The sequence below is a fragment of the Phyllobates terribilis genome, unplaced genomic scaffold, assembly GCF_046119375.1.
Source record: "Phyllobates terribilis strain yellow unplaced genomic scaffold, ASM4611937v1 Scaffold_12__6_contigs__length_324123572, whole genome shotgun sequence".
In the NCBI taxonomy this organism is placed as follows: Eukaryota; Metazoa; Chordata; class Amphibia; order Anura; family Dendrobatidae; genus Phyllobates; species Phyllobates terribilis.
Genome location: NW_027362772.1, coordinates 308,139,297 through 308,160,214, shown reverse-complemented (window position 1 = coordinate 308,160,214; position 20,918 = coordinate 308,139,297). Strand labels below are relative to the sequence as shown.

At 47.5% G+C, this 20,918-nt stretch overlaps 2 protein-coding genes across 4 annotated transcripts in view; one reads left to right on the top strand and one right to left on the bottom strand.

Moving 5' to 3' along the window:
• ROBO4 (roundabout guidance receptor 4) overlaps positions 1-20,918 on the bottom strand; it is a 174,312-nt gene that overhangs the window by 122,311 nt on the left and 31,083 nt on the right. For all 3 annotated transcript variants that reach the window (XM_073657366.1, XM_073657367.1, XM_073657368.1), the window contains exons 3-6: positions 15,576-15,733; positions 15,267-15,387; positions 11,038-11,176; positions 10,818-10,945 (exon numbers count right to left, since the gene is read on the bottom strand). In XM_073657366.1, coding sequence (XP_073513467.1) covers positions 10,818-10,945; positions 11,038-11,176; positions 15,267-15,387; positions 15,576-15,733 — 546 coding nt within the window. The remainder of the gene's footprint in view (positions 1-10,817; positions 10,946-11,037; positions 11,177-15,266; positions 15,388-15,575; positions 15,734-20,918) is intronic.
• Positions 426-16,088, top strand: LOC141172819 (uncharacterized). The gene is made up of 2 exons (XM_073657369.1): positions 426-1,465; positions 15,249-16,088. Exons 1-2 carry the CDS (start codon positions 545-547, stop codon positions 15,252-15,254), a joined length of 927 nt encoding a protein of 308 aa, XP_073513470.1. The 5' UTR covers positions 426-544; the 3' UTR covers positions 15,255-16,088.

The window sequence follows — 20,918 nt, the reverse complement described above, 5'->3', positions numbered from 1 at the left end:
GATCAGTAATGTAATGTATGTACACAGTGACTGCACCAGTAGAATAGTGAGTGCAGCTCTGGAGTATAATACAGGATGTAACTCAGGATCAGTAATGTAATGTATGTACACCGTGACTGCACCAGCAGAATAGTGAGTGCAGCTCTGGAGTATAATACAGGAGATAACTCAGGATCAGTAATGTAATGTATGTACACAGTGACTGCACCAGCAGAATAGTGAGTGCAGCTCTGGAGTATAATACAGGAGATAACTCAGGATCAGTAATGTAATGTATGTACACAGTGACTGCACCAGCAGAATAGTGAGTGCAGCTCTGGAGTATAATACAGGATGTAACTCAGGATCAGTAATGTAATGTATGTACACAGTGACTCCACCAGCAGTATACTGGGTGCAGCTCTGATCAGCTGCTAGTCAGTGTGCTGATTACGGGTGTGGTGGCTGCAGATCCTGCTGTGAGCTCCTGATCTCTGAGAAACCAACACCTCTCCACCTGGGGACCTGCTCTCTCTCTTTCCCGGAGGGAGAGCTCGTTTCTGGGATGAGTGAAGGAGCCAAGCCCCAGGCTTCTGCTTCCCGAACCAGGCCGGCGGGGGGCAGAAGAAACCAGCAACCGGCCTGCACATCAGAGGACTCGGGGGTGAGACGCTGCACCAGGAGTCGCAGCAATGTGGCTCCTACTCCTCCCGGGATTGTGGAGACCCCCAGAAGCCGCAAGGCTTCCAGCATGGAGGTAAAGCCTGACAGCGGCGTGCAAGATGGTGCTCCTTCCGGAGGAAAGCGGAGTGCTCACGGAGGTGAGGCCGACCTCCCTGAGGGGGGTTGGGCGCTGCAGGGACCCCGGGAGTCTGTGTCCACCTATGCCTCCCGGGTCATGATCCGCCTCCGTGAGTATGAAGATGCCAGTAAGCTCATCAGGAGGCTCCGGGAGGAGCTGCGCTGCACAAGCGCCAAAGCTGCGGGGGCCTCCAAACAGAGCAAGGCTAAACTCCAAGCCGAGGTAAAGCGACTGACCAGCGAGATTCACCTGCTGGAACTGAGGAAAGCTGACATCAGGGAGCAGAGTGGTCATTTCAAAGAAAAACTAATAAATGAAGACCGCTTTAGAGAAATGGCTGATACCAGAGAGCAAAGGCAGATAGGGCTGCAGCCTGAGAGCCAGGTGGATGATGAGAGTGATGATGACCAGCAGCAAGCCCCACCTGGCAGCCTGCAAAGTCACCCGCAGGCCACGTGCAGCGAGCTCCCTGCAGGACAGGCGACAGTGACATCCGGTCGCAGTTCTGCCGGCTCTGGGGAGGACAGTGACAGCAGCGGCCAGGGAGGGGCGCTAATGGTGGAGATTAAGCTCCTGGAGTCCCCAGTGTGCCTCCAAAACTTCCATCTTGGTGACGATCTACCAGAAGAGGCACCTGGGGGCCACAAAAAGGCAAAGAAGACCAAGCCAAAGCTGCAGGAGGCGGTAAGATACGTATATGCCCCCCTCCCTGTACCCCCTGAGTCGGCGGCAGGCTCAGCTCGCTGTATAAGCCCCGTTGCCCAGCCCAGCCCGGGTTCTGCTGTGGATCCGGTGCAAAGGCGCGGGGAGATTACAGAGCGCGGTAGTGAGGCGCAGAGCTCCGTCTCTGCTTGTAGTAGCGGGGACGCAGCAGGAGGTGCATCAGCCGAGAGGCTGGACATTGAGGGCGGCCCGGCGGCAGGCGTTCCATCAGGCCACGATGCTGTGGTGCACTCCTCAGTGGGAGGGGGGAGCAGCCCGGTGTCGGGGGCAGCTCCGGTAGCCTTGGCACCTCTGAATGCTGTTGCCGCTGATCACTTAGTTGAGAAGCGACGGCAGTGTGAGGGGGCTGTCGGGGCTGAGCGTTCCAGTCCTCCCACGAAAGTGCTATTTTGTGTTGGCGTCGCTGGTCCGGAAGATCCTGATGCTAAAGATCAGCGGCGCCTAACAGCATCTAAAGATCAGCGGCACATTATTCCGAATGCCAAACAGCGGAAATTACCGACCAATGATGTGGAGGGCACACATAAGACCGGGGGTGAGGTCGCCTCCAGTTCTATGGAGGTGACTGAGCCCCTTGTGCCTGATGCAGAGGTCAAAATGTCATCCGCCATTGTTACTGGTCCAGCAGGAATGAATGTGGTGGTGGGGGTGAATGAGGCTAATTCATTGTCTAGTGGTGTGGTTGCTGGTTTGGTGGAGGGTGAGATGGAGGTGGGTAATGGTGTTGCTGTTCGGGCTGATGTGGTCACTGGTCCGGTTGCCCCCCCGGGGGTGGCAACACCTGTCCAGAGTTATGCCAGTGTCACCTCCGGGGCAAATAGGGCATCCTCCTTGTCTCCGGGCTTTGGGGACGGCATGTTGCAACGGCGCCTTCTGGAGGCTCTAAAGAAGGGGGAGAGATCACTAATGGTAGAGGGTCGAGAGGTTGATCTATCCTTCTGGATAGAGAGGCATGGCCTCGGGGCCTTCCGAGAGCAAAAAGGGGGGGATACAGTGTGGTCCCTCCCAACAGCTGGGCCAGGCAGTGTGCGTAGGAATGTGGTCCGTCTTCGGTGGAGGGGCAGTGATGCATGTCCTCCAAGGTCTAAAGTTGTGGAGCTCCTGCTGAGGATGGGCTTCAAGGCGATTGACATCTACGCCTTGATACATCCCTATTCCACGCCTGAGTTTGATATCAGCTTTGTTCGGCCGGAGGGGCTTGAGCTCTTCTGGGCGAATTATGAGCTGGCAAAAAATGAGCCCGGCTGGCGAGACTTTGCCGTTCAGGCAGTGTCTCGCCAAAACCAGATCAAGAAAGTGACCGTGATGACTCGTAACGAGTCGCTTTCTTGCTATGACATCATGACGTGGCTTGGTCGGTATGGAGAGGTGGTGGAGATGCCAAAGAAAAACCGCGACGAGTTTGGTATCTGGTCAGGGGCCTGGACGTTTATGGTAAAACTTAAGCGTTCAGGTGGTACGGTTGCCCACATTCCATCGTCTGCCTTCCTGGGTAGGGATCGTATCCTGGTCTTCTACCAGGGGCAACCGAAGCTCTGTCACAGGTGCGGCGACCCCACACACTTCAGTGCAAACTGCACCGTGCAGAAATGCGCGTTGTGTGGGGGTGTCGGCCATCTTGCCGCCTCTTGTGTGGAGATTAGGTGCCACCTGTGTGGTGAGTTAGGTCACCCATTCAGCCGTTGTCCTCGCTCCTTCGCTAATGCAGTCGAGACCCCGGTGGGAGTAAGCCGTGAGGCCGATTCTGCTGGGGAGGGGACTAGCAGGGGTGGGGGAGCCGAGGGGCCAGGGAAGAAAAGCAATAAAAAGACGCCTGCCCAGCTGAGGCGTCTAGACAAGCGCAGACAGGAGAGGGAGCGGGGCGAGCCCCAGACTACCGGGGCAGCCCCTGTCCTGGATGCCAGTCCTGCTGCTGAGGCCCCGAGGGATGATGAGTTGGATGAGGAGGTCAGGAGGATCCACAGGGAGGAAACCGCCTCTGCCTCAGAATCCTCCCATTATGAAAGTATGGATGAGGATAATAAGCGGTGGCTAGAGAACAAGCGTAAGCTCGGCACCAAAAAGAAGAAAAAGAAGGGAGATAAAACATCTTCTCCCACTCTGACCAAGGTACCTAAGGAAGGTAAAACTGACTCCCCTCTGGTTGGTCTTTCTAACCGGTTCCAAGCCCTTGATAACATCTCTTCCTCTGAGGAGGAGGCCGAGGGTGAGGTTCCGGCTTCAGCGGAGCTTACAGGGGGCGCCGAGTCTCCTTCTCCTGGGGATGCAGGGTCCTTGGGGGGAGGGACTGGCCCAGAGTCCGGAGACGAGGAGGAGAAAAGAAGGAAAAATGTGGGAATGGACACCTCTGTGTCATTAAAGAGGGGGAAGGATTCCTCCTCTGAGGCAGAGGGTAAGGGGAGTGGGAAGAAGAAAGCCATCTAATTCAATCACCAATGATGGCGGTACCCACTCCGTTGACGCTGGCGTCCATTAATGTCGCCAGCATTAAGTCAAATATGGCTAGATTTGCGGCCTTTGATTTTCTCAGCCGGGTTGAAGCTGACATTTTCTTTTTGCAAGAGACCAGGCTGCCAAATATGGCAGAGGTGTTTATAGCTAAGAGGGAGTGGAGACTCGGGCCCTCCTATTGGTCTCTTGCGGCCGAGCCGTATAGCGGAGTGGCGGTCCTTTTTACCGCACCAGTAGAATGCCGACGGGTTATTGAGTTAGAAATGGGGAGGTGCCTGATATTAGATGTCCTCATGAAGGGACAGGAGCTTCGGCTCATTAACATTTATGGTCCCCAATCTAAGTGGGACCGGAAGTGTCTCTTTACGAGGATCAAGCCCTACCTTTTTACGAGTCGGCAGGTCGTCTTTGGAGGGGACTTCAACACTGTCACGAGGCCCCGGGATAGAGGAGGTTCCAGAGACAAGCTGACTTATGATAGCGTCGCCCTTAATAGTATAGCTAGTGAGGCTCGCCTGGTGGATGTCCACATCCGGCACACCGCAGGCCACGAGGGGTTCACCTATCATAGAGGTAACTGTAGGTCCAGGATAGACAGGTTTTATTTAAAGGAGGAAGCCGTCTCTTCAGCAGTATCTGTTGTTGAGGTGGAGTTCTCCGATCACTGTATGATTTTGTTTTCCCTGAATGTTACAGAGACCCCCCGGATGGGAAGAGGCTTTTGAAGGCTCAATTCGTCTCTCTTGGAAGAAGCGGAGATAAGACAGTCCTTTGAGGATTTTCTTCAGAGCCAGGTACCCTTACTGGATCTTTGTAGTAGTAAGTCAGAGTGGTGGGAGATGTTCAAGAAAAGGGTGGCGAGATTCTTCCGCCAGCTCTCGAGCCTCAGGAGCCTGGACAGGTATCGCCTGTATCAGGGCCTGAGGAGGAAACTCGAGCATCTTGTCTCAACTGGAGGTAGCCGCGAGGAGATCTCCAGAGTGAAATCTTTGCTAATGAGGTGTCAGTATGATAGACACGCATCTTTGGTTTTTGAGAGGGATTACGGGAAGTACCGCTCGCCCGACCCTTACAGAAACTGCAAGATGTCAGTGAATAGTAAAGTTGTTACAGGACTGGTTGACACTGCGGGGTCCCTGAAAAGATCCAGATCGGGGATCCTGGAGGTCGTCAGATCCTTCTACTCGCACCTCTTGGGGAAGAGGGATCTGGATTGGGATGAGATGTCTGCTTTTCTGGCTGAAGCCGTCCCCGAACCAGGGGTAGACCCCTCTCTTGGCGTTTTGACAGAGATGATCAGGGAAGAGGAAGTTAAGTTGGCGATTGAAGGGCTTGCCCTGAAGAAATCTCCCGGTCCGGATGGCTTAACATCTGAATTCTATAAGACCTTTAAGGACGCCTTGGTTCCCCTCTTGACTGAAGTATTCAATGAGTGTCTTTCCTCGGGCACTCTGCCAAAGTCAATGAGGAGGTCTGCCCTGATCATCTTGTCAAAGGGTAAGGACCCATCTTGCATTGAGAATTGGCGTCCCATAGCGCTTCTCAATGCAGACAGGAAGGTTTTGGCAAAGGTGCTGTTTAATCGGCTGGTGAAATTTGCACCCCAGCTCCTTTCGGGGGCCCAGCATTGCTCTGTTCTGGGCCGCAGTACAATTAGTGCTGTACTCTGTGTCCGAGAGGCGGTGGAGCAGGGTAGGGCTGGCCACTGGAAGGGGTACATGCTGTCATTGGACCAGGCAAAAGCGTTTGATCGGGTTAATCATGAGTACCTCTGGTCTGTCCTTCTGAGGTATGGCCTGCCGGGGGGGTTCGTTGATTGGCTTAAGACCTTGTACGCTGGGGCAGAGAGTTTCCCGCTTGTGAACGGTTGGATTGGCAGCTCTTTTGAGGTTGGGTGTGGTGTTCGCCAGGGTTGTCCCTTGAGCCCGCTACTGTACGCGTTTTCGATTGACCCACTTCTTAGGAGGGTGGAGCGTGGACCGTTAGCTGGGATCGGGATGGACCGGGCAGCACCGGAAGCCACTCTGAGAGTGGTGGCGTATGCCGATGACGTCACCGTTTTTGTTTCCTCTGATGGGGAGGCAGAATGGCTGATGTCAGAGGTAAATCGCTACTCGGAGGCATCCGGGTCTAAGATCAACCGGGATAAGTGTGAGAGTCTCTGGCTGGGAGGAGGAGATCCTGGTTTTGATCTCCCGGACACCCTTCCAGAACCCAAAGTCTCTGCAAAAGTTCTTGGCATCGAATTTGGCCAGGGGGATTACCCCAAACAAAATTGGCACAGCAGGCTAGAGATCGCCACTCAGAAGGTGAACCAATGGAAGGGTTGGTCTTTGACCCTAAGGGAAAGGGTAAACCTGATCAAAACTTACCTGCTCCCTTTGCTGATCTATCTGGGCAGTGTGTGCATCTTGCCAGAGCCTCTCTGGACTCGGGTCTACAGTTTGTTCTTTCAACTGTTATGGGGGAATAGACTGAACCTGGTCAAGAGGGAGGTTACTTACCGTACGAGGAGACTAGGAGGGTTGGGTATGGTCAACCCTGTGGTATTCCTTGTGAATACCTTCATTAAGATCAATATTGCAAACCTCTGGAAAGAGAGGGCTCCTCCGTGGGTATTCTCCTGTAAGGGATGGTTTCAGCCTTTCTTCCAGGAATGGGAGACAGGAGGGCAAGTGAAGGATCTCCGCACACCGCATGGACATCTCCCGGCTTACGCTACCGTGGTTCTGAAGGTAATTCGCCGGTGGGGTCTGGGAATGTGGGAGGTCAGGACTCTGCCAAGGAAGCTCCTTGACAAAAGGGTTCTGTTGACCCATTTTCAGAGGCCTCTGGCGCTCAGGGATTGCCCAAGTCGGGATCTTGGGGTGGGTCTGCATCTTTTGAATTCTATCAGGATCCCCTCGAAGGTTTGGGACTTGGCTTGGCGCTGCTTCCATGGGAAACTGTGTGTGAGGGACAATCTGAAGTGTAGGAGCTCTGAGGACAGGAACTGTCCTCGGGAGCATTGTGGTACCATGCTTGAAAGCATGGACCACTTCCTGCTTCGTTGTCCCTTTAACACAGAGGTGTACAAGAGGGTGGGCGCCTCCATTGGCTGGCCCCGGCTGGCCGGTCTCTCTTATGAGGAATGGGCCTATGGAGTATTCGGGGACCTGGGTGGTCGGGACAGCTGCACCTTATTTCTAGTTAGCGCAGTGGTTAGGTATCACACGTGGAACGCACGGTGCTTAGTATCGACGCAGCGGAAAATCCTCCCAGTGGACGATGTGTTTAGGACCATACTCGGTGACCTGGTGAAGGTGCGTTCTCTGGAGTATGAGAGACTGGGTACACGGAGGGCCGCTCTCCTCTGGAGGGGCTTTTCTTTTAGTGTGCCCTAGTCTGGTCATCTCCTCTCCTGGTGGTGGGCTGCTGCTGACACCATAGATTTTTGTTTTATTGATCAGTAGACAGTGATGTAGGGCTGCAGGCGCCGAACTTGGGCTTTGTCAATTGTGGTTATTGTATTGTTTGTTTCTGTATATATTGTATATATGGGTTTGGGTGGAGGTGTTAGGTTGGGTGGAGGGAAAAGGGGGGAGGTGGGTTCATCTTGTGGGACACTGGTTATTTGGGTGAAAAACTGGCACTGCCTGATCTGGCCTATGGACGTTGGACTGAGGCATGAGACGCAGGAGCAGCTCTCAGGTCAGTGCCGGGGAGGGACTGGTGGGCTCCAGTGTGGGGGGTTTTGTTTTGTCTTGTATATATTTGTATAGTTAGTATTTATTTTATTTATTTAAAAAAAAAAAAAAAAAAAAAAGAATGTATATATTAGTTTGTATATAATTTGTCGGTTATTGTTTATTATATTGTTATTATTTGTTTGGTAACCGGACCAGATGTCACAGTGTAGGTGGTTATTATTGTGTATATATGTATAATATGTGTGTGAGGAGAGAGAGAGCGGCTGGACCAGCAGAATAGTGAGTGCAGCTCTGGAGTATAAAACAGGATGTAACTCAGGATCAGTAATGTAATGTATGTACACAGTGACTGCACCAGTAGAATAGTGAGTGCAGCTCTGGAGTATAATACAGTAGGTAACTCAGGATCAGTAATGTAATGTATGTACACAGTGACTGCACCAGTAGAATAGTGAGTGCAGCTCTGGAGTATAATACAGGATGTAACTCAGGATCAGTAATGTAATGTATGTACACCGTGACTGCACCAGCAGAATAGTGAGTGCAGCTCTGGAGTATAATACAGGAGATAACTCAGGATCAGTAATGTAATGTATGTACACAGTGACTGCACCAGCAGAATAGTGAGTGCAGCTCTGGAGTATAATACAGGATGTAACTCAGGATCAGTAATGTAATGTATGTACACAGTGACTGCACCAGCAGAATAGTGAGTGCAGCTCTGGAGTATAATACAGGATGTAACTCAGGATTAGTAATGTAATGTATGTACACAGTGACTGCACCAGCAGAATAGTGAGTGCAGCTCTGGAGTATAATACATTAGGTAACTCAGGATCAGTACAGGATCAGTAATGTAATGTATGTACACAGTGACTGCTCCAGCAGAATAGTGAGTGCAGCTCTGGAGTATAATACAGGATGTAACTCAAGATCAGTAATGTAATGTATGTACACAGTGACTGCACTAGCAGAATAGTGAGTGCAGCTCTGGAGTATAATACAGGATGTAACTCAGGATCAGTAATGTAATGTATGTACACAGTGACTGCTCCAGCAGAACAGTGAGTGCAGCTCTGGAGTATAATACAGGATGTAACTCAGGATCAGTAATGTAATGTATGTACACAGTGACTGCTCCAGCAGAATAGTGAGTGCAGCTCTGGAGTATAATACAGGATGTAACTCAGGATCAGTAATGTATGTACACAGTGACTGGACCAGCAGAATAGTGAGTGCAGCTCTGGAGTATAATACAGGATGTAAATCAGGATCAGTAATGTAATGTATGTACACAGTGACTCCACCAGCAGAATAGTGAGTGCAGCTCTGGAGTATAATACAGGATGTAACTCAGGATCAGTAATGTAATGTATGTACACAGTGACTGCACCAGCAGAATAGTGAGTGCAGCTCTGGAGTATAATACAGGATGTAACTCAGGATCAGTAATGTATGTACACAGTGACTGGACCAGCAGAATAGTGAGTGCAGCTCTGGAGTATAATACAGGAGGTAAATCAGGATCAGTAATGTAATGTATGTACACAGTGACTGCACCAGCAGAATAGTGAGCGCAGCTCTGGAGTATAATACAGGATGTAACTCAGGATCAGTAATGTAATGCATGTACACAGTGACTGCACCAGTAGAATAGTGAGTGCAGCTCTGGAGTATAATACAGGAGGTAACTCAGGATCAGTAATGTAATGTATGTACACAGTGACTGCACCAGCAGAATAGTGAGTGCAGCTCTGGAGTATAATACAGGAGGTAACTCAGGATCAGTAATGTAATGTATGTACACAGTGACTGCACCAGCAGAATAGTGAGCGCAGCTCTGGAGTATAATACAGGAGGTAACTCAGGATCAGTAATGTAATGTATGTACACAGTGACTGCACCAGCAGAATAGTGAGCGCAGCTCTGGAGTATAATACAGGAGGTAACTCAGGATCAGTAATGTAATGTATGTACACAGTGACTGCACCAGCAGAATAGTGAGTGCAGCTTTGGAGTATAATACAGGATGTAACTCAGGATCAGTAATGTAATGTATGTACACAGTGACTGCACCAGCAGAATAGTGAGTGCAGCTCTGGAGTATAATACAGGATGTAACTCAGGATCAGTAATGTAATGTATGTACACAGTGACTGCACCAGCAGAATAGTGAGTGCAGCTTTGGAGTATAATACAGGATGTAACTCAGGATCTGTAATGTAATGTATGTACACAGTGACTGCACCAGCAGAATAGTGAGTGCAGCTCTGGAGTATAATACAGGATGTAACTCAGGATCAGTAATGTAATGTATGTACACAGTGACTGCACCAGCAGAATAGTGAGTGCAGCTCTGCAGTATAATACAGGATGTAACTCAGGATCAGTAATGTAATGTATGTACACAGTGACTGTACCAGCAGAATAGTGAGTGCAGCTTTGGAGTATAATACAGGATGTAACTCAGGATCTGTAATGTAATGTATGTACACAGTGACTGCACCAGCAGAATAGTGAGTGCAGCTCTGCAGTATAATACAGGATGTAACTCAGGATCAGTAATGTAATGTATGTACACAGTGACTGCACAAGCAGAATAGTGAGTGCAGCTCTGGAGTATAATACAGGAGGTAACTCAAGATCAGTAATGTAATGTATGTACACAGTGACTGCACCAGCAGAATAGTGAGTGCAGCTCTGGGGTATAATACAGGATGTAAATCAGGATCAGTAATGTAATGTATGTACACAGTGACTGTACCAGCAGAATAGTGAGTGCAGCTCTGGGGTATAATACAGGATGTAAATCAGGATCAGTAATGTAATGTATGTAATACAGTGACTGCACCAGCAGAATAGTGAGTGCAGCTCTAGAGTATAATACAGGATGTAACTCAGGATCAGTAATGTAATGTATGTACACAGTGACTGCACCAGCAGAATAGTGAGTGCAGCTCTGGAGTATAATACAGGATGTAACTCAGGATCAGTAATGTAATGTATGTACACAGTGACTGCACCAGCAGAATAGTGAGCGCAGCTCTGGAGTACAGTAAAAATTGCAATTCAGAAAACCAAGACACTGAATACTTTACTTTTCCTCATCCTGTACAGATTTTATTTGCTATATATGATTTATATAAGATATATGGAGAGATGATGATATCTACCTTGTACCACAAGCTTTGCGGATGCAGAGACAGCACCTATATTGCTTCTTGCTGTGCAGACATACGTCCCCGAGTCCTGCACAGTCACTCGCTGTAGACATAGCGTGTTCTCATTGGTAATTGCATACCTGCCAGAGATACAAGTATAACCATTGTATATTGGTCGCCATGTCTTAGCTATAAACGCAGCATCAATAAACTCACCTGTAAGGACACTTACCTCCCTATGGGGAGTGTTCCCTGGTCTTTGCTCCACCGCACAAAAGGTTTGGGGTTGCCCTGAGCTCCACAAGCAAACTGTACCAGGCTCCCTGGTTTTGCAACCACATCAGCTGGTTTATTTGTGAACTGCGGCATTTCTAAATAAAAACAACATGAGATCTCAGGAAACAGGAGGAACGCAACGTGAGTATTGAGAAAGGTATAACATATTAGAGATTTCATACATTAATTATCATGTACCTAATCTGAAGCTTTTCTGTACTGATCCTGAGTTACATCCTGTATTATACTCCAGAGCTGCACTCACTATTCTGCTGGTGGAGTCACTGTGTACATACATTACATTACTGATCCTGAGTTACATCCTGTATTATACTCCAGAGCTGCACTCACTATTCTGCTGGAGCAGTCACTGTGTACATACATTACATTACTGATCCTGAGTTACATCCTGTATTATACTCCAGAGCTGCACTCACTATTCTGCTGGTGCAGTCACTGTGTACTTACATTATAATACTGATCCTGAGTTACATCCTGTATTATCCTCCAGAGCTGCACTCACTATTCTGCTGGTGCCGTCACTGTGTACATACATTACATTACTGTTCCTAAGTTACATCCTGTATTATACTCCAGAGCTGCACTCACTATTCTGCTGGTGCAGTCACTGTGTACATACATTACATTACTGATCCTGAGTTACATCCTGTATGATACTTCAGAGCTGCACTCACTATTCTGCTGGTACAGTCACTGTGTACATACATTACATTACTGATCCTGAGTTACCTCCTGTATTATACTCCAGAGCTGCACTCACTATTCTGCTGGTGGAGTCACTGTGTACATACATTACATTACTGATCCTGAGTTACATCCTGTATTATACTCCAGAGCTGCACTCACTATTCTGCTGGTGCAGTCACTGTGTACATACATTACATTACTGATCCTGAGTTACATCCTGTATGATACTCCAGAGCTGCACTCACTATTCTGCTGGTGGAGTCACTGTGTACATACATTACATTACTGATCCTGACTTACATCCTGTATTATACTCCAGAGCTGCACTCACTATTCTGCTGGTGCAGTCACTGTGTACATACATTATATTACTTATACTATAATGATCCTGAGTTACATCCTGTTTTATACTCCAGAGCTGCACTCACTATTCTGCTGGTGCAGTCACTGTGTACATACATTACATTACTGATCCTGAGTTACATTCTGTATTATACTCCAGAGCTGCACTCACTATTCTGCTGGTGCAGTCACTGTGTACATACATTACATTACTGATCCTGTACTGATCCTGAGTTACATCCTGTATTATACTCCAGAGCTGCACTCACTATTCTGCTGGTGCAGTCATTGTGTACATACATTACATTACTGATCCTGTACTGATCCTGAGTTACCTCCTGTATTATACTCCAGTGCTGCACTCACTTCTGCTGATGGAATCACTGTGTAGATACATTACACTACTGATCCTGATGTGCATTCTGTATTATACTCCAGAGCTGCACTCACTATTCTACTGGTGCAGTCACTGTATACATACGGTACATTACTTATCCTGTACTGATCCTGAGTTACATAATGTATTATACTCCAGAGCTGCACTCACTATTCTGCTGGTGCAGTCACTGTGTACATACAATACTGATCCTGTACTGATCCTGAGTTACATCCTGTTTTATACTCCAGAGCTGCACTCACTATTCAGCTGGTGCAGTCACTGTGTACATACATTACATTACTGATCCTGAGTTACATCCTGTATTATACCCCAGAGCTGCACTCACTATTCTGCTGGTGCAGTCACTGTGTACATACATTACATTACTGATCCTGAGTTACATCCTGTATTATACTCCAGAGCTGCACTCACTATTCAGCTGGTGCAGTCACTGTGTACATACATTACATTACTGATCCTGAGTTACATCTTGTATTATACCCCAGAGCTGCACTCACTATTCTGCTGGTGCAGTCACTGTGTACATACAGTACATTACTGATCCTGAGTTACATCCTGTATTATACTCCAGAGCTGCACTCACTATTCTGCTGGTGCAGTCACTGTGTACATACATTACATTACTGATCCTGAGTTACATCCTGTATTATACTCCAGAGCTGCACTCACTATTCTGCTGGTGCAGTCACTGTGTACATACATTACATTACTGATCCTGAGTTACATCCTGTATTATACTCCAGAGCTGCACTCACTATTCAGCTGGTGCAGTCACTGTGTACATACATTACATTACTGATCCTGAGTTACATCCTGTATTATACCCCAGAGCTGCACTCACTATTCTGCTGGTGCAGTCACTGTGTACATACATTACTGATCCTGAGTTACATCCTGTATTATACCCCAGAGCTGCACTCACTATTCTGCTGGTGCAGTCACTGTGTACATACATTACATTACTGATCCTGAGTTACATCCTGTATTATACTCCAGAGCTGCACTCACTATTCTGCTGGTGCAGTCACTGTGTACATACATTACATTACTGATCCTGAGTTACATCCTGTATTATACTCCAGAACTGCACTCACTTCTGCTGATGGAATCACTGTGTAGATACATTACACTACTGATCCTGATGTACATTCTGTTTTATACTCCAGAGCTGCACTCACTATTCTGCTGGTGCAGTCACTGTGTACATACATTACATTATTGATCCTGTACTGATCCTGAGTTACCTCCTGTATTATACTCTAGAGCTGCACTCACTATTCTGCTGGTGCAGTCACTGTGTACATTACATTACTGATCCTGAGTTACATCCTGTATTATACTCCAGAGCTGCACTCACTATTCTGCTGGTGCAGTCACTGTGTACATACATTACATTACTGATCCTGAGTTACATCCTGTATTATACCCCAGAGCTGCACTCACTATTCTGCTGGTGCAGTCACTGTGTACATACATTACATTACTGACCCTGAGTTACATCCTGTATTATACTCCAGAGCTGCACTCACTATTCTGCTGGTGCAGTCACTGTGTACATACATTACATTACTGATCCTGTACTGATCCTGAGTTACATCCTGTATTATACTCTAGAGCTGCACTCACTATTCTGCTGGTGCAGTCACTGTGTACATTACATTACTGATCCTGAGTTACATCCTGTATTATACTCCAGAGCTGCACTCACTATTCTGCTGGTGCAGTCACTGTGTACATACATTACATTACTGATCCTGAGTTACATCCTGTATTATCCTCCAGAGCTGCACTCACTATTCTGCTGGTGCAGTCCCTGTGTGCATACATTACATTACTGATCCTGTACTAATCCTGAGTAACATCCTGTATTATACTCCAGAGCAGCACTCGCTATTCTTCTAGTGAAATCACTGTGATCAGCAAAACAGTGATTGCAGTTCTGGAGTTTGGGGCATCTCTGCATGATGAAGAATATTGCAGTGGACGGACCTTGTAAACAATTTAGTAATAATCTACCTGTGACAGAGTCATTGGTGAAGTATGAAGGGGAGGTATGTTTCTCTATGACTGTTAGCCCTAGTGAACTGAACTATAACTTTTCTCCAGCAAGTTATATGTTGGAGGGTTTAATCACCATTTTGATGGGAGTGGTTTTGTGTGAATGACATTGAGATGGGGGTGGGGTGGAAAGTCATTCACCCAACCTCCCCTTTTTTTTCTCTGGTGTGGTTTGGAGAATGAAGTCTCCAGGCTGTGTGTGGTGAAGCCAGAGTGCTCCACCGAAGGACTTGTGTGTGCATGACCAGCGGACCACTGGCATTTATAATAACCACTAGTGTGTATAATTGCCATATCTTAAAAATCAAGAAGGGTCCCACTTACCGACTAATACCATAGGGAAACATGGAGGGGTGAAAGATAAATCATCACCTGGCCAGGAAGGAGCCCCGACGCGCGTTTCGCCGCTGAAGCTGCAGGCTTTCTCAAGAGGCATAGCTAAATGTCTATTAGGGCCCACATGTTGTGTTTTTTTGGGGGCCTTTTTTGCACCTTATCTCTGATTTGGATTAGGATTGATAATACATATTGTAACACTGTACGATTTTGATGTTTAGATTTTAATTATGTATTAATAAAAATCTGTTTTATGCCCTATATACTCTACGTTGCTCCTGTTTTACATATGTCATTTCTGCATGATTTTTGATGGGATACAGCTGTGAGCCATCACTCACCCTGCACTGAGATCACAGCACCGCGACTTGTCCTCTCACCGGCTTGATTGGATGCCGCACACATATACACTCCAGCATCCGAGCTCAATGTACGGCGGATGGAGAAGCTCTCGTCAGCAAACTACGGGTAAAAAGGGGAAATCATCAATGAGGGTAAGATCTGCTCTAAGGGTCAATTCTAGACTGTGGAGGAGGTGGGGACAGACATCCATTCCCTTTTGTAAGAGTCGGCGTTTGACAACCTTAAATTCCCATACGAGTATATTATTGAGCGCTGGTTCCCGCTGCACTATAATCCTTGCTCTGTACCGTGTATCGGCTGTTGTTTCTGTCCAGCAGGGCTCCATTTTTCCGCCATGTCACAGTAGGCTCTGGATGTCCTTTAGGTGAAGAACAGTTGATCACCAGCGGCCTCCCTGCGATCACCACCTTATCCAACGGCTCCTGGCGAAATTCATCCTTCAGGTCTGAAAGAAACAGGAAAGCGCAAGATAGAAAAGGGCAGAAGTTTCTGAGACTGGGGCAACGTCTTATCATTGGATACCCCCTTTGTCATACTTGCTGATTTCTAAAAAATAACATTGGGGGATTCTAAGAAGAGAAACATTTTTTACATGTCTTACTCTTTTTTACAGGAATACAATAAAGGAAGAGAGACCGGTTTTCACTGTGCTGCCGGCTGTCCACGTGGAAGAGACATACCATCTGGTCCCAAAGAGGGGTTTTTGGATCACTTTTTATTAGTTCATTGTCTGTTATAAGTTAAAATCATCAACGCGTTTCAAAGTTTTTGCCTAACTTCTTCATCAGGATAAGATAAGACAAGCAAGAAGGGAACTGAAGGTAACTGGATACATAGACACTGTAAACAATGTTTCTATTTTTATTTACCCTCACACCTACAGTACAGACCAAAAGTTTGGACACACCTTCTCATTTAAAGATTTTTCTGTATTTTCATGACTTTGAAAATTGTACATTCACACTGAAGGCATCAAAACTATGAATTAACACATGTGGAATTATATACTTAACAAAAAAGTGTGAAACAACTGAAAATATGTCTTATATTCTCGGTTCTTCAAAGTAGCCACCTTTTGCTTTGATGACTGCTTTGCACACTCTTGGCATTCTCTTGATGAGCTTCAAGAGGTAGTCACCGGAAATGGTTTTCACTTCACAGGTGTGCCCTGTCAGGTTTAATAAGTGGGATTTCTTGCCTTATAAATGGGGTTGGGACCATCAGTTGTGTTGTGCAGAAGTCAGGTGGATACACAGCTGATAGTCCTACTGAATAGACTGTTAGAATTTGTATTATGGCAAGAAAAAAGCAGCTAAGTGAAGAAAAACGAGTGGCCATCAGTACTTTAAGAAATGAAGGTCAGTCAGTCCGAAAAACTGGGCAAACTTTGAAAGTGTCCCCAAGTGCAGTTGCAAAAACCATCAAGCGCTACAAAGAAACTGGCTCACATGAGGACCGCCCCAGAAAAGGAAGACCAAGAGTCACCTCTGCTTCTGAGGATAAGTTTATCTGAGTCACCAGCCTCAGAAATCACAGTTTAACAGCAGCTCAGATTAGAGACCAGGTCAATGCCACACAGAGTTCTAGCAGCAGACATATCTCTACAACAACTGTTAAGAGGAGACTTTGTGCAGCAGGCCTTCATGGTAAAATAGCTGCTAGGAAACCACTGCTAAGGACAGGCAACAAGCAGAAGAGACTTGTTTGGGCTAAAGAACACAAGGAATGGACATTAGACCAGTGGAAATCTGTGCTTTGGTCTGATGAGTCCAAATTTGAGATCTTTGGTTCCAACCACCGTGTCTTTGTGCGACGCAGAAAAGGTGAACGGATGGACTCTACATGCCTGGTTCCCACCATGAAGCATGGAGGAGGAGGTGTGATGGTGTGGGGGTGCTTCAGTAGTGACACTGTTGGGGATTTATTCAAAATTGAAGGCATACTGAACCAGCATGGCTACCACAGCATCTTGCAGCGGCATGCTATTCCATCCGGTTTGCGTTTAGTTGGACCATCATTTATTTTTCAACAGGACAGTGACCCCAAACACACCTCCAGGCTGTGTAATGGCTATTTGACCAAGAAGGAGAGTGATGGGGTGCTACGCCAGATGACCTGGCCTCCATAGTCACCAGACCTGAACGCAATCGAGATGATTTGGGGTGAGCTGGACCGCAGAGTGACGGCAAAAGGGCCAACAAGTGCTAAGCATCTCTGGGAACTCCTTCAAGATTGTTGGGAGACCATTTCCGGTGACTACCTCTTGAAGCTCATCAAGAGAATGCCAAGAGTGTGCAAAGCAGTCATCAAAGCAAAAGGTGGCTACTTTGAAGAACCTAGAATATAAGACATATTTTCAGTTGTTTCACACTTTTTTGTTAAGTATATAATTCCACATGTGTTAATTCATAGTTTTGATGGCTTCAGTGTTAATGTACAATTTTCATAGTCATGAAAATACAGAAAAATCTTCAAATGAGAAGGTGTGTCCAAACTTTTGGTCTGTACTGTATAATACTTCACTTTTTACAAACTCCCCTGATCGCTACACCTAGTAAAGAACGGTTTATCTCTCCCTCAATGCTCCTCATCCATCTCACTTCCTCCTCAGAACTGTTCCTCAATATACAATCCTCTATCTCCAAACACAGACAGCCATCTTATACCCTGTCTTACTCCCACCTACTAACACTTTCTCTGCTCCTCCTCACTGCCGGCGATATCTCCCCAAATCCTGACGCTCCTCACCTAAACTCTACAGTCACTTCGACCTCTCATCTACGATCTAACACAACTTTACGCAACCTTTCTAACCTTATACCCATCCACCCAGCCCCCGCTTCCCCAGTCCCATTAACAGGAGCTGTATGGAATGCTCACTCTGTCTGCAAAAAACTGTCCTACATTCATTACATTCATGATCTTTTCATTACTAACAAACTTTCCTTCCTCTGCATCACCGAAACCTGGCCCACCCCCTCTGACACAGCCTCTCCAGCTGCACTTTCATATGGTGGATTCCACCTTTCCCCCACCCCCCGCCCCAGCGGCAAGCATGGCGGAGGAGTTGGTTTTCTGCATTTGGATAACTGCTCCTTTACCCCAATTGCACTGCTGCCCTACGTTACCCTCCCTTCTTTTGAGGTGCATTGTGTGTGCATCTAGTCCCCCTCAAACCTCCAATTGGTTGGGATTTACTGACCATTTCACCACCTGGCTACTTCACTACCTTTCCGCTAACATCCCCACTATCATCATGGGTGACTTCAATATCCCCATTGATACTTCCCTCTCAGCTGTCTCTAAGCTTCTACCTCTCACTTCCTCCTTCGGCCTCGCTCAATGGTCTTCCACAGCCACTCACAAAGATGGTCACACATTGGACCTCATCTTCACCCGCCTCTGTTCCCTATCTAACCTCCCTAACTCACCTCCCCCACTGTCTGACCACAGCCTACTTACATTCTCCTCCCTCTCCTCTCCAGGTCCACAATCCCCACTCCACAAACCTGCACACCCTCACAGAAATCTTAAACACCTTGATCTACACTCACTCTCTGAATCCCTTCTGCCTCTTACAGACATACGTTCCTTACACGACGCAGATGCTGCTGCTGCTTCAATAGCTGCATCTCTTGAATCAGTCGCCCCTCTCACACATACCAAAGCTCAAAAAATCAACAGGCAACCCTGGCACACCAGCCTAACTAAAGAAGTGACGCGGGCTTCAAGAGTTGCTGAGCGTAGATGGAAAAGATCCCACTCCAACGAGCACTTCATCGCATTCAAACAGTCCCTCCCTACTTTCAAGTCGACACTCACTGCAGCAAAACAAACATACTTCTCATCTCTCATATCTTCCCTGTCTCACAACCCTAAATTCAACCCTTTCAATTCTCTCCTCCGTCCTCCAGCACCTCCTCCCTCTCCACTCATCTCAGCTGAAGACTTTGCCTCATTCTTAAAGCAGAAGATTGATAACATCAGAGAAAGCTTTGGCCTACAACCTCCACAACCCCGCCTCACAACTACTCAGCCATCCTCCTCCAAAACCAGCTTCTCCATCATTATGTAAGATCAACTTTCCACTCTACTCTCAAGAGCACATCTCACCACCTGTGCACTCGACCCGATTCCATACCACCTCATCCCAAACCTCCCCACAGCCTTTACCTCAAGCCTAAGCCATCTCTTCAACCTATCTCTAACAACTGGTGTCTTCCCCTCATGCTTCAAACATGCCTTAATCACACCCAATCTCAAAAAGCCCTCCCTCGACCCATCCTCTCTGACTAGCTATCGCCCCATATCACTTCTCCCCTATGCCTCAAAACTACGGGAACAACACATCCATCTTGAACTGTAATCCCACCTCTCCTCCTGCTCCCTCTTTGACCTCATACAATCTGGCTTCCGACCGCACCACTCGACTGAAACTGCCCTGACTAAAGTAACCAATGACCTACTAACCATCAAATCCAAGTGACACTATTCTGTCCTCCATCTCCTGGACCTGTCATCTGCTTTTGACACAGTGGACCATTGCCTGCTACTACAGACTCTCTCATCTTTTGGCATCACAGACTTGGCCCTATCTTGGATCTTGTCATACCTAACAAACCGGATATTCAGCATCTTTCACTGAAACACCACCTCCTCATCTCGCCCCCTATCTGTCGGTGTCCTGCAAGGTTCAGTTCTAGGACCCCTGCTCTTCTCCATCTACACCTTCGGCCTGGGACAGCTCATAGAGTCTCACGGCTTTCACTATAACCTCTATGCTCATGACATACAGATCTACCTCGCTGGACCCGATATCACCTACTTACTAACCAGAATCCCACAATGTCAGTCTGCTATTTCATCCTTCTTCTCTGCTAGATTTCTAAAACTTAACATGGACAAAACAGAATTCATCATGTTTCCCCCATCTCACTCAACCCCTCCAACAGACCTATCAATTAAATTAAATGGCTGCTCACTCTCCCCAGTCCCGCAAGCTCACCGCCTCGGGGTAACCCTGGACTCTGATGTCTCCTTCAAACCACATATCCAAGCCCTTTCCACTTCCTGCCAACTCCAACTCAAAAATATTTCCCGGATCCAAACATTCGTCAGCAAAAACTCTGCAAAAACATTAGTGCACGCCCTCATCATCTCCTGCCTCGACTACTGCAATCTCCTGCTTTGTAGACTCCCCTCTAACACTCTCGCACTCCTACAATCTATCCTAAACTCTGCTGCCCGACTAATCTACTTGTCCCCTCGCTATTCCCCGGTCTTTCCTCTCTGTCAAACCCCTTACTGACTCCCCATTACCCAGAGACTCCAGTTCCAAACCCTAACCATGGCATACAAAGCCATCCACAACCTGCCTCCTCCATATATCTGTGACCTAGTCTCCCGGCACTTACCTGCACGCAACCTCCGATCCTCACAAGATCTCCTTCTCTGCTCCTCTCTTAACTCCTCCTCCCACAATCGCATACAAGATTTCTCCCGTGCTTCCCCCCTACTCTGGAATTCTCTACCCCAACATATCAGACTCTCGCCTACTGTGGAAACCTTCAAAAGGAGCCTGAAGATCCACCTCTTCCCACAAGCCTACAACCTGCAGTAACCACCGCTCC

Excerpts from the sequence above, each read along its gene's own strand:
- LOC141172819 (XM_073657369.1), top strand. The coding sequence starts at position 545 with ATGAGTGAAGGAGCCAAGCCCCAGGCTTCTGCTTCCCGAACCAGGCCG.